The sequence below is a fragment of the Colossoma macropomum genome, unplaced genomic scaffold (assembly GCF_904425465.1).
Source record: "Colossoma macropomum unplaced genomic scaffold, Colossoma_macropomum, whole genome shotgun sequence".
NCBI classification, from domain to species: Eukaryota; Metazoa; Chordata; class Actinopteri; order Characiformes; family Serrasalmidae; genus Colossoma; species Colossoma macropomum.
Window position 1 is genome coordinate 3,775,082 of NW_023494810.1, and position 12,076 is coordinate 3,787,157.

The window sequence follows — 12,076 nt, forward strand, 5'->3', positions numbered from 1 at the left end:
TACCTGAAATATTTGTTACTTGATCACTGGAAGTGAAATTAGTTCTAATTTCGTCCTGGGGAAGATAAAGGACGAATGCAATTTCCACTTAATCCCTGTTTATAGGGCGGAACGTATTTAATGCTTGGATTACAAAGTCTGTCTTTTCTTAACATGCAACCATCCCCAGCTGGGAGGTTCATATGTTCTCTCGGTGTCCTTTCACTCCTGTGCACCTTGTATAAAGACAAGAAGACCGTTTGCCATGTATGATTCAGTCCTGGCCCTCCTGGACCAACGACATGGGAGCACTTCCAGGGCAAATTCCAAGACAACAACCAATTCTTGTGGTAGGATAATGCCCTCACTCACTGGAATCAAGAGGGAGGCAGTAAAGCCCGGGCATTCATATTACGCTTGAGCCTCAGGTTTAAAGTTGGCTCGGGTGATTGCTGACAGCATTCTTCAGTCTATTGTTTTGCTACATCAGGTCAGCTCGGTGCGCTGCAAATGACAAGACAAATGATGGCCATAGCGAAGATAGTAACAGTGACAATTTTAATTTAATATTAAACAGATGTACTGTACATGTTTTTATACATAAATATGAGTGCTGGCCATGAAAAAAGCAGAAAAAAGAACATCTGTTCAAAGAAGAGGGTCATCTTTGGTCACAAAAGTAGAGCGGAAACTCTGAGTACTGAAAGAAAAATGAATAAATAATGATAATTTGCCATTTAGGGGTTTGGGGGGAATGATTTTGGAGTGAATAGCATGAGAACATGCTTTCAGACTTTCAGGCTAAAAAATAAAGGTTCCTCTCGGCTTGGCTGTATGATATAGAACCTTTACATTATGTGGAGGTTCATTGCACTTTAGCAAGGTTCTTCACACTCATCCAGCTTATTTATATGTTTTTAAAAGAGACATCTATTGAAAGTTGCTCTTCAATTTCAATATTCCACAGAACCCTATTGGTTCTATAAAGATCCATCCACTCTAAGGTTCTTTGGGAAACTTAAAAGTGGCTCTTCAGTTTCAATACTCCAATGAATCCTATTTGGTTCTATAATAATCTATCCACTGAAAGGTTCTTTGGGAAACCAAAAGTGGTTCTTTTATGACAATACTCCACAGAACCCTATTTGGTGCTATAAAGATTCATCCACTGAAAGGTTCTTTGGGAAACCAAAAGTGGTTCTTTTATGACAATACTCCACAGAACCCTATTTGGTGCTATAAAGATTCATCCACTGAAAGGTTCTTTGGGAAACCAAAAGTAGTTCTTCAATGACAATACTCCACAGAACCCTGTTTGGTTCTATAAAGATCTATCCACTGCAAGGTTCTTCGGGGAACCAAAAGTGGTTCTTCTATGACAATACTCCCCAGAACCCTATCTGGAACCTTTATTTTTGTGTGGATATGCATAATAAATGATAAAACAATGATTTAATCCACAAATGTGACCAACAAACAGGTAAAGCTAGGAAGTCGTCCTTTTGTCCTTCTGAATTCTTTATCAAACTGACCTTACAAGCCAAATTATCTTTTATATAGTGACCACAGAAGAAAGGGGCTTTCTAGATAAAAGGACACGATCTAGAAACATTAGGACTGTATGACTATGAAATAAGGTGTTAAATATTTTATGCAATTTACTGTATTTGATGTATTGTCCATATTTACCAAAAGTAAAAATATGATGTAATTATATTATTTAAAAAAAAAAGATTTTTCACAGGTATGATTATATTATGAAAAAATGATTTTTCACAGGTATAAAGTTGGTCTACTTGACAGCTTGAAATCATTACTTTATGTACAGGCCTCCATTTTGTTTCTCTGCCTTGGAGTCCATATTTAAGTGCTGTCTATTCAGAAGCCGTGTAAAAAATGAGAAACACCTCAGAATGCGAAGTTTGCAACCATCTGTCCTGCTGAATGGCTCAGTGACTTCACCAAACCAGCCTTGCTTGGTGGATTTGGAAGTCAGATCATAGCAAATGTTAATCTCGCACACAAATATGAGCACAGGCAGATGACTGCTAAGAAAGAAATGTAAACCGGTGCATTGTTAGTCATGACGATCTGGAAGGTCCTCTGTTTGTAAAGACAGAATGTTAGCCTTGGTGGCCACGTAGGTCCAGAAGACATGCCGTAATGCGATGAGTTAGCTTAAAGTTGGTTGGTGTGTTAAATACTCTCCTATCAAATCTTGCTTTGGCTTATTTCCATCATCTCCATTGTTCCTCTCCTTTGTCCTTTCATGTCTCCCGCGAATAATGGAATTCCTCCTCCTCAGACAGAGGTAAGCCATACTCTTAAGATGAGTCCCCAGCTGTTAGGACAGAAGAATGCATGGATGGGATGTTTCCAATATGGTTTAGCTTGTCTGGAACTGAAGGTCATGGTGACTTACACCTGATGAAACACAACAAAAAAGACACAACAATCAACTAAACAGTCAATGAAAGATGTGCTACTATTTACATTTACATGTACAGTGGTATTTATTCAACCAGACCAAACTGTCCTTGCAGATTTGTTAAATGAATAAATGTAAATTTTCTTGATAAATGGCTGTTCTATTGGACATGGATTAAGTCCGGTCTTGGACTAAACTACAATGTTTTTGGTGATTCACCAATGAAAATCCTTATTAGTTTCACATTAGTTTTAATATGGGCCTAGAAAACTGGCCCAGGCACAGAAATAAGTAAGCATAAATTGTAAAATCTGTACTCTACTTGAGCTCCCAACTGAGCTACCCATGCTCTGCCCACAAATTAGTTCTTTCTTGGCAAATTTTGTGAGGTTCATAGAAACCTGGCAAAAAAATGTTTAACCTAATGAAAAACTGTAGTGATCTTATTTAGTGTTGCTACAAAACATTGAGCTTTCAGTTTTAAATGCTTTGCACTGAGTTTGACTATGTTGACAGGTTGTAAACAATGACAACTCCCAAGTAAGCCGATGCCACCATGCTTACTTGATTATAAAGACAAAAAATCTCCATTTGAACTTTATGACCTTTAATGTGTAAATAAGGTAAACTGTTTGAAATTAATAACACACTCTAAATTTAGATATTTTTTGCAAAAACTGATTTGAGCTCTACTATGTCTCTTTAGGTTGAATGAGTTTTTGGCCAGCATTTTGTAAAGCCTGTCAGTTGCTTTAAAGGAATCAGTGGAAATCACCCAGGGCCTTCTAGGCCTTCAGAGAGGGCCTAACGATTCCTGGCAACTAAAAAAGTCATGTCTTGTTTATTTTTATTTACTTTTATTTCATTGTTAAGTCTTTGTTGGAAACAAAAGAGTTAAAATTAAAATCTTAAAGAAAAAAAATCTTAATCCAGCCAATGGAAAATTGTCCAATTAGTACTTTTTCCCCATGGTATCTAAGCTGAAACAGCTAAGCTATGCTGGGCCAGAATAACTATCAACAGAATTAGGATTCCAAACATCTTCTGACTGACAGTGGGTGGGATCAATTCCGTAAAGAAAAAAATGTCACTCCAGGCCTTCTGGGAGTCTTTTATACATCACAGACTGTGAATACGAGTGGTAGCCTATACAGGCTGTAGTCTGTTTTTAGGAATGTAAAACCATGGTGGTAGCTCTGTGCTGGGACTCTTCACTCAAAGAATCACTATAAAACTGCTACATGAATGAGTTTCACTTGCTGAGTGAGTTTCGACACGACAGCCAAAGGCCTGCTGTGTTCAGTGCGCAGAAGCAATGGTTTAGAGTTACCTCTCAGTACAGAAGCTGCTGCATGCAGAATCGGTCTCCAGAGCACACAGGCAACGCTGTGCCTCGTTCCCACCTGCCACGGAGCGCCGCACACGCTGCGAGCCTCTGTAACTCGACATGCCGTACGGGACGGTGCGCCTGTCAACACACCAGCAGCAGGGAGACAGTCAGAAACATCCATCCAGATGTTACTATACAAGTGAATGGAAAACTGGAGAGCTTTGAATGTGATTTGCCCTCAGGTCTAATATGCACTGATGTTTTTTACCTCTCAAACCTTTTGAACATCAAGAGTTCCATTTTGGGAATTTCTGCCTTGCTGTCTTTTTACTTCTAATAGTTATCTACCTGCCTGTACTTAGTGCTACACAATGATTGATTTAGGGCACTTATGATCTTTAGGTTTTTTTTAGACCGCTTTGCTTTGATTCCATCTTTGCACTCAATGACACAATCCATGAAAAGGGACACTCCGGCCAAAATGGAAAGTATAAGCATCTCTACATCTCTTGTAAACATGCCTACTTTCATCCTACAGCAGTGCTACAGTAGTGTGAGAATTTTTCAGTTTAAAGAGTTGTTCTTCTCACGATGTGTCTCTAAGGTGCTCTGTTAGAAATAAAGGTTTTGTTCAGGTACATTTTTCGTTCATCAAGGTACAAACAGTGTAAGTGTTCCCTCAAAGGTACAACAGTGGTTTTAAGGCCAGATTGTGAACCTGAAATAAGTTTTTCCAGGTGAAAAGTTCATATTTGTACCTTTTCATAACCGAATGTTTTAAAACAGAACAGTAAAATAAAAGCCTGGAGACGAGACGGGGTGTGTGGAGTCAGTACAGCTTAGAACATATCATTTCAGTGGATTATGGTTCAGTTATGTTCCCTGACTAAAGGTACTGAGATGGACCCTTGAGGGAACCACCCCAGTGACGGTTTACTGCCTTTATTTCTGAGAGTGTGGGAGGAACTACTGCCGCTTAGTACATTTTTTGGGGTGGGCTGTTTATTTAATTATTTTTTTGGTTAGCTGGCAATTGCAGAATGAAGCTAGATACTTAACATTACTGGAATCTAAATATTCAAATATATTCGCCGTCCAAAACCACAAAAAAAAAAACAAAAACAAAAACAAAAAAACAGGTATCTACAAAATGGTAACTCTACAGGAGAAGGCAAAAACATTTTAAACTTTTAATGCTAATTAATGTAACAAGACTTTATTCTGAATAATTTAGAGCATTTCTGCTGGTCCATTAATCATGGAAGTTTCACACAATATATTGGACAACTGCTGTGCTCAAATAATGTAGAAAAATACAAAGTAAAACAAACGGAGATACATTTTTTTAAACAGCAACATACAGGAATGACCCCTCAGACAAGGGGGACAGCCAGCTATCTGGCTATGTAGATATCCTACCTCCTTTTCTCTGACTTAAAAGGCAAAAAACCTGTTCCTGGCATCCATTTTGTGCTGCATGGACACAGAATGGACAGCGGAGGTAAGAGTTACACTAACTGGTTGTTTTTATTAGCCTGTAGATCAGTGAATAGACATAAAGTCCAGATTGGCTGACACAGCAGGGATTCCCAATGGCTCTTTGATGTATTTGGGAATACTGATATACAAAAACATGAAAATAACATCAGATTTTGAATTCTGTCAAGCTGAGAGTACAACACTGAGCTACAGAACGCTGTATAATGTGACAAATAACATATTCAATGCTAGATTTGGGCCGGAATGCCCCTTTAAAACTTTAATGCCAAGCACACGCTCATAAAAAACACTTGGCCATGTTAGAGTCATAGAGCAGCCAACACCGCTCACCCACCAACAATGAAAGATCTTTTCGGTTTCCATGCGGTTTGAGGAGGTGTGGTGTAAGTGGGCCTATTTAAAAGCGGAGACAGTGGTATTATTACATCTAGTATTACATTATTACAACACTGTCCATCTCGAGTTGTTCTGTACAAACATAAACAATGAGAGCAACAAATCAGAGGAAATAATTTTCCCATCATCCTGTCACATTCGCAAAGCCCTCTGTAGCTAAGGTCCAGCAACAAGACATGTTAAAAACAGCTGTTGGATTATGATCAATGGACACTAGGGAAAAACCTGGCAAAGGGAAAGCCAATGGAAAATAAAAGGAATGAGGTACGAGAAAAGGCATTTGTGTTACACAAACAAAAGACGTGGTATCACTATAGCCCTCCTGCACTATTAAAAATAAAGGTTCTTGGCTTGGGTGTATATTATTGTGGAGACTTAACTAAGTTCATCAGCCTCACCCAATCACTAAGCACCATCGACTGAGAGGTTCATTAGCAACTAAAAGCGGCTCTTCTATGAAATCGCTCCAAAGCACGCATGATTATTTTTAACCTCACAATATTAAAGCCTTTGTGTATTATGCACAAGATTCACCCATCTCCACAGATCATTTTGACTGACAGATATATTGAAAGCCTCGGAGCCTTTTGATTGCGTAACAACTTGACACTGCACTGCCGCTGATCCTATATGTTTCACGCAGGTGTTACTCGAAGGGAGGGACCCGTGACCCAGTCTGACCTCCAAAAGCAATAAGTGAAGTCTGTAAACTTGAGAATACACCTTGCTACGCTGGCGTTATTCGCACCATATGGAACGCAACTGGAACAGGCTCTGAGGCCGAGTACATCTGCAGCGCTTTGCCCAGAGAGCTCCCTGCCTCATCTGCTAAGAGTTACTCCACTAAGCATCGTGTCAAGAAAGCATCTCTTTGAAGTCTGTCCGTTCTGTTTAGTCCTGAAAGATACAGGTTTTATGTGGAACTCTTAATCAGCCTATTAACTGTCCTACATGCAGAGTGAGTATCTGGACTAAATGAGGAGACTGTATGAATTGTAACACGGTCAGATTTTGTTGTTCCTTCTAGCGTTTCACAAAGCATGAAAGAAACAGCCTCACGGGACGTCATGCATTCAGCATGTGTCACATCCTCTCGCAGACACGCAGAGGTACAAATAAGATTCAGAAACGAGCTCTTCGCTTAACGAGGCAAGCAAATTCAGACGCTCTCGCACCAACACGCCTCTCTGATTACAGTAAGTGAGGCCTACATAGTGTATGACTGCATTACACATGGAAGCCTTTCTTATATCCTTCTAAAAAGGGGTTATAGCCAATGTTTCTTTATGAAGTATGAGAGTTTGTACTAGTCTTGTAAATTAACCCAAACCAACTTGATGAATTGCCCACTAACTTTGAATTAACGTTAAAATATCAGCTCATATACTAGACTTACTCCCATACAACATTGGTCACTTTTGTCTTTAGATTTTGTGATTTTCTTATACGGTTCAAGTCGGTACAGAAAAAAATACAAATTTTAGGTAGAGGACTGTAGGGCCGGGCGATATGATAATATTATATCGTTATTGTGATAAAGTATGTCACAATATCATGGATATCGTCAGTACTTAAAGAGTGTCCGAAAAAAGAAATGTCGCGATGCATATCGTGTATCGTGAAAATTATCGTGATATTAAATTCTCGATAAATCGTCCACCTCTAATGTTTACCATATATTTATCAGAAATGTAAGAATGAGTGATTGAAATTTAATTGAAACAGCTTAACTAAAGCTTTAAAACTTTTTTTTTGTAAATTAAATACATTTGTTTCTACATTTGTTAGGGCTGAAAGACAAATAATTTTCACATTGAAATCACAATTTAACATTTAAAATGTTGTCTTAAGTTTTAGGTGGGGAAATTTAACCTAATAACACGGAGCTTGTGAACTGCCTGCAGATAAGTTAGACCAATCAGATGTGTTGTGACATCACAACCACAACTTGCTGGCCATCTAGCACACAATCCAGGAGTGTAACCTCAGGCCAGAAACTCAGTGGATGTTCTGGTCTTGTTGGCAAAAATAAATAAATAAATAAATAAATAAACAGGCCTGAACCTTAATTTATAGAAAATAATCGCCATTTAAACTGCAGTCGCAGTGTTTAGTCAGAAAAATTGCAATTAATTATTTTCCCCAAATCGTTCAGCTCTATCTTGAGTTTAACTTTAGCCTATTTAAGGGGCTAGGTGCAATAGCCTAATCAATCAATCAATCAATCAATCAAATAAACAAATAAATAAATAAATAGCTGTTATAAGCTGAGCCTTACTCCGGGGTGTTGATCCAGATTATGTCCAGGTGGCAGTAGTAAACACATTCCTTGTCCTTGTACGTATAGCACGTGCATCTCCGCGTTCTTCGCCCGCGCGCCGCCGCCGGAACCGAGACCGCGGCGCTGCTGGACCGCGTCTGCGCCGTGGCGTTCTGCTCGCGAGCGTCTTCAGGAAGCGGCGGGAAACCTGGAACAAAAAAAAAACAAACAGAAAAATCACAAAAATGTACAGTAAAAATCAGCGCTGAGCGGCTTTTGGGGAGTTTTGTGAGGTAAAATAAACATTTAAAGCTTAACAGACCACATTTATCACAAAGTGAAACAGGATTTCAGGTGAAAGCAAAGCATCGTTTGTTGTTACAACCTGTAACCTCAGAAAAAAGGAGGGAAAAAAGGGAGACTTGAGGACAGGAAAAGTAAAAAAAATGGAAACGGTTTATGTTTTTTTTATAATTTTTCCTCATTTCTTTTCTTTTCTGTTATTTTCTGCTCTTGTTTACAGTCTGCAGGTGATGAGGCCTTTGGGTTGTTCTCAGGTTTTTCCTCCTTTATCACCTCCTCTCAGTTTCCCCTCAGCGTTCAGGTGAGTTTGGCTTGTTTTGGTGCCCCTGACAGTTTAAGGTTGACTGTAACTCCAGCTGTAAGTCACTATCAGCTTACACAGTTAAACTGTTTACACAAAGCAATAAATAACCTCCAGCGGTCCATATGAACATCACTGCCAAGCAACGCGTTTTGTAAACAACTTAAATTAAAAAAAACAACCCTTTTTTAATTAGTGATACGCTGCGTGTCCATATTGGCCTTGAAAACCTTCTTTTGTACCATTTTAAATAAGCCAAGACTAAAGCAGCGTCGAAACCTCGTCCCTTCACGTCTTTCCTGTCCTCTTTTGGCTCATACTGGGCAGAGCGATGAAGACCAACACGACAAAGAGACGCTTTCCAAACTCCACACTTGCCCTCATTGGGATTCTCACCGTTGGCGTTTGCAGCAGTCAATCCGATTAGCAGCAAAACGCCTAAATTCATCCAGGACGCCTTGGCCATCCCACTCTTACTCCAAAACAACAACGTGTCCGACTGGGGAGAAAACGAGACTTGAGAGGTGGTTCAGATTAATTCCAAAGCTGGACCGGAGTTATCAAAGAGCCGAGAGCCACGAAACAGCAGCATTTCGTCTTGTGGACACATGTCGTATCTCCCACAGAGAGAAGCGCATTTATCACGGAGCTGTCAGGTCTTCTGTGGAAAGGTGTGGAGCTTCGCGTGATAACATCCTAGAGCTGCGGCAGCATCAGGGGGCTGCTCGGAGGGAGTGAGTGCGAGTGTGTGTGCCGTCTCCAGCGAACGGGGCTTTATAGCTGCGGAGCACTGAGAGCACCACCCGCCAGACTGCAGCACTTCAACCTCATTGGGACCACTGGGATACTAATTAGCACCGGGCAAATGGCAGAGGGGTGCAGTTCTGCTCCTGGTGTTCTCCTACCTGCTTTAACCTCAAGCCGGTGAGGTTTCAGGTGTGTTATCGCTAAAAATGCGTGGGGCTGTGGGTTACACGAGGACCAGGGTTGGGAAATACTGGTGTAAGATATCAAAAAGTAGGTGCAACGTCGCTAGACTCCCATATGGAGCCCAGCTTAACCCATTATGTCTCAGCAGGGATGGCCAAAAGGACAATATGTTATCATTATCATGATGAAGTATGGCTTTGCAGAGTATATCATGGTTATAGTCGGTACTTCTAGAACATGTATCATAGGAAAGACTTTTAACATAAAAAACAGATTTAGACCATTTCTGGAGAACCTGTAAAGAAGAATGGCAAGCATATAGTCTTATAAGTATGTGTGTGTGTGTGTGTGTGTGTGTGTATACATAGTGACTGTTGTATGAAAACATACTCATATATATATATATATATATATATATATATATGTATTTATACAACAGTCACTCCGCTGTGACGCCGTTGCTAAGCAACAACTTTGACAGCTGTAAGAGACGCTCAAGCCATTTCAACGTTTTTACTTCTTACTTTGCCACAAACAGAAAATGGACACTTTTAAGATCACATTTGACCGACAGCCGATTTGGTCAGACTCTGAAGATGAGACGACACTATAACTGTCATCACCACTGAGCAGCTTTTCAGTCGGCAGCTGAAACAGAAGAACAGCTAAACAACCTGGAATCAGCCAGAAATGAACCCAACACCATTCGCCAAACTAAATGGGCTGTAAGATGCTTTACAGACTGGCTGGAACAAAACAACATTAATACTGATCTGGCAAAAATTGACAAAACTGAGCTAAACTTGATATTGTATGGCTCAGTTCGTACTTCAAAAGGCGAGGCTTACAGCAGACTGTGCAGCGAGTGAGTGGAGTTCGTTACTCTGACGTAGCAACAAACTGCTTATTAAGGAACTATAATTTGGTGGAAGGAACTGCGAACAGTAAAACATATTAAATACCGCGTTCACGGCCCAGTTTATTAATTTATTTCATATGTGTAAATGTATATATATATATATATATATATATATATACCAATGATTTTTCCTCCTGTTCCTCCTTGAATAGGTTACTTTTGCAAACATTGAATTTAAAAAAAAGCACTGTAGGGGAGAACAGGGTACCTAATGCCTGCATGGATTTTTATGTAATTAAATAGGTTAAAGTAGAACGTGTTTCTGGTCACGGTCTCGTAAAGCAGCTTTTTTGTCACAAGTGTATTTTGATTACTGAGCTCACACCTGTATTATTTGAATCACCCTCTTGGTGGCAATAATACAGCACCATTTTAAAGCATGTAAGTAAGTCACAGTGAAAGCTAACCAGGTTAGAGATTCATTAAATATATAATACAAATGTTAAGGAAAAAATATCATTCTGACATTTGCCAGTGTTTGACATAGCCTCTTTTCGCTGATCATATTTATTTTGATGTATATTTTTATGCATTTAAGTTGGAAAGCTCACCTGGTTCAAACAGCAAATGATTGTATTGAATTAATTGTGTTTGCATCAATTTACCAGACATTTTAGCGACGTTACAACTAGCCCCTCAGTCTGTTACAGTTACCCCCACCATTGGGGTCAGTTTGGGCTGAATTGTTCATAAATGGCAGATGCTGTAAATAAATGTTTATGTTTTTGTAGGTTGCTTATATAAAAAAAGATTAATCTTGCTCAAATCTTTTTTAAAATGTGGCACAGGTGCGTTTTGACCATTGCAATTTAATCGCAAAACTAAATATCATGGTGCAGATCGCATCCTATTAAAACCATTATGATGTTACATATTTGTGACATTCCACCCTTATTTGCTAGGCTTATTATTCAGTTACTAATCAAATCAGTTACTAATTATTTCAGTAACTATTTTAAAGCATATAGTTATTACGTGAGGAATAAAAGTCAGAGACCACCTGGATTAAAGCTCTCTCCTACAATACACTTTAACAGCCTGAACAAAGATGAATGAATTCAATGTCCCAGAAGGATACTAGAAATGCAGTGAAGCATATTATTGTTGTCATTAAAGAAAAGCCTTTAATTAGAATCTTCAGCAGAGTTTCCTGGACTGCAGTAGTTTCCTCATGATGAATCGGCTAAATGTCTGACCCTAGTTTTAAAATAGAGGCTTAGCACACCATTGAAGCCAGATCTCTTGGCAAGGTTAGATACACACAGTTTAAAACCAATTCAGGGATGTGCAAGAGATTTACTGGTCTGGTCCCGATTAAATTTATTCTTGTATTAATTAGTCAATTTATCATCTTAGTCTTGTGGTTTCCTTACATGTAGCTTTTACAGACACCTCAGCCTCATAAACTTCTCATCTTACTGTCATTAGTAATGACTGCCAACATTGAAACTTTGAGGCATCGAAACCAACTGCACGCTTGTGTTTTATGTTGTTTACTGAGCATTTCAGCAGATTTATGAGCATGTTGTTTGCCCAACTGAGTTTGTTGAAGCTTGTTTAGTGCTGCAGCTGGGGTAAACAGGTTTTGAAACTAATTCATCTCAATACAGCGTTAGAGGCAAAAAGGGGGCAATCTGAGTCATTATTTGACTGTAATTGGATATTTGCAGTACAATACCCATCATGTGCGCCCACTCCAATCATGCTGTCTCTCTGTATATCCTGTGTTA

General features: G+C 39.3%; 1 protein-coding gene across 1 annotated transcript; it reads right to left on the reverse strand.

Annotated features, from left to right (window-relative positions):
* Positions 1-1,168: 1,168 nt before the first annotated feature.
* On the reverse strand, positions 1,169-9,432 carry LOC118800013 (endothelin-3). The gene is made up of 4 exons (XM_036560161.1): positions 8,894-9,432; positions 7,912-8,101; positions 3,738-3,875; positions 1,169-2,403 (listed from the first exon to the last, which is right to left on the reverse strand). Exons 1-4 carry the CDS (start codon positions 8,961-8,963, stop codon positions 2,388-2,390), a joined length of 414 nt encoding a protein of 137 aa, XP_036416054.1. The 5' UTR covers positions 8,964-9,432; the 3' UTR covers positions 1,169-2,387.
* Between the last annotated feature and the right edge of the window lie 2,644 nt (positions 9,433-12,076).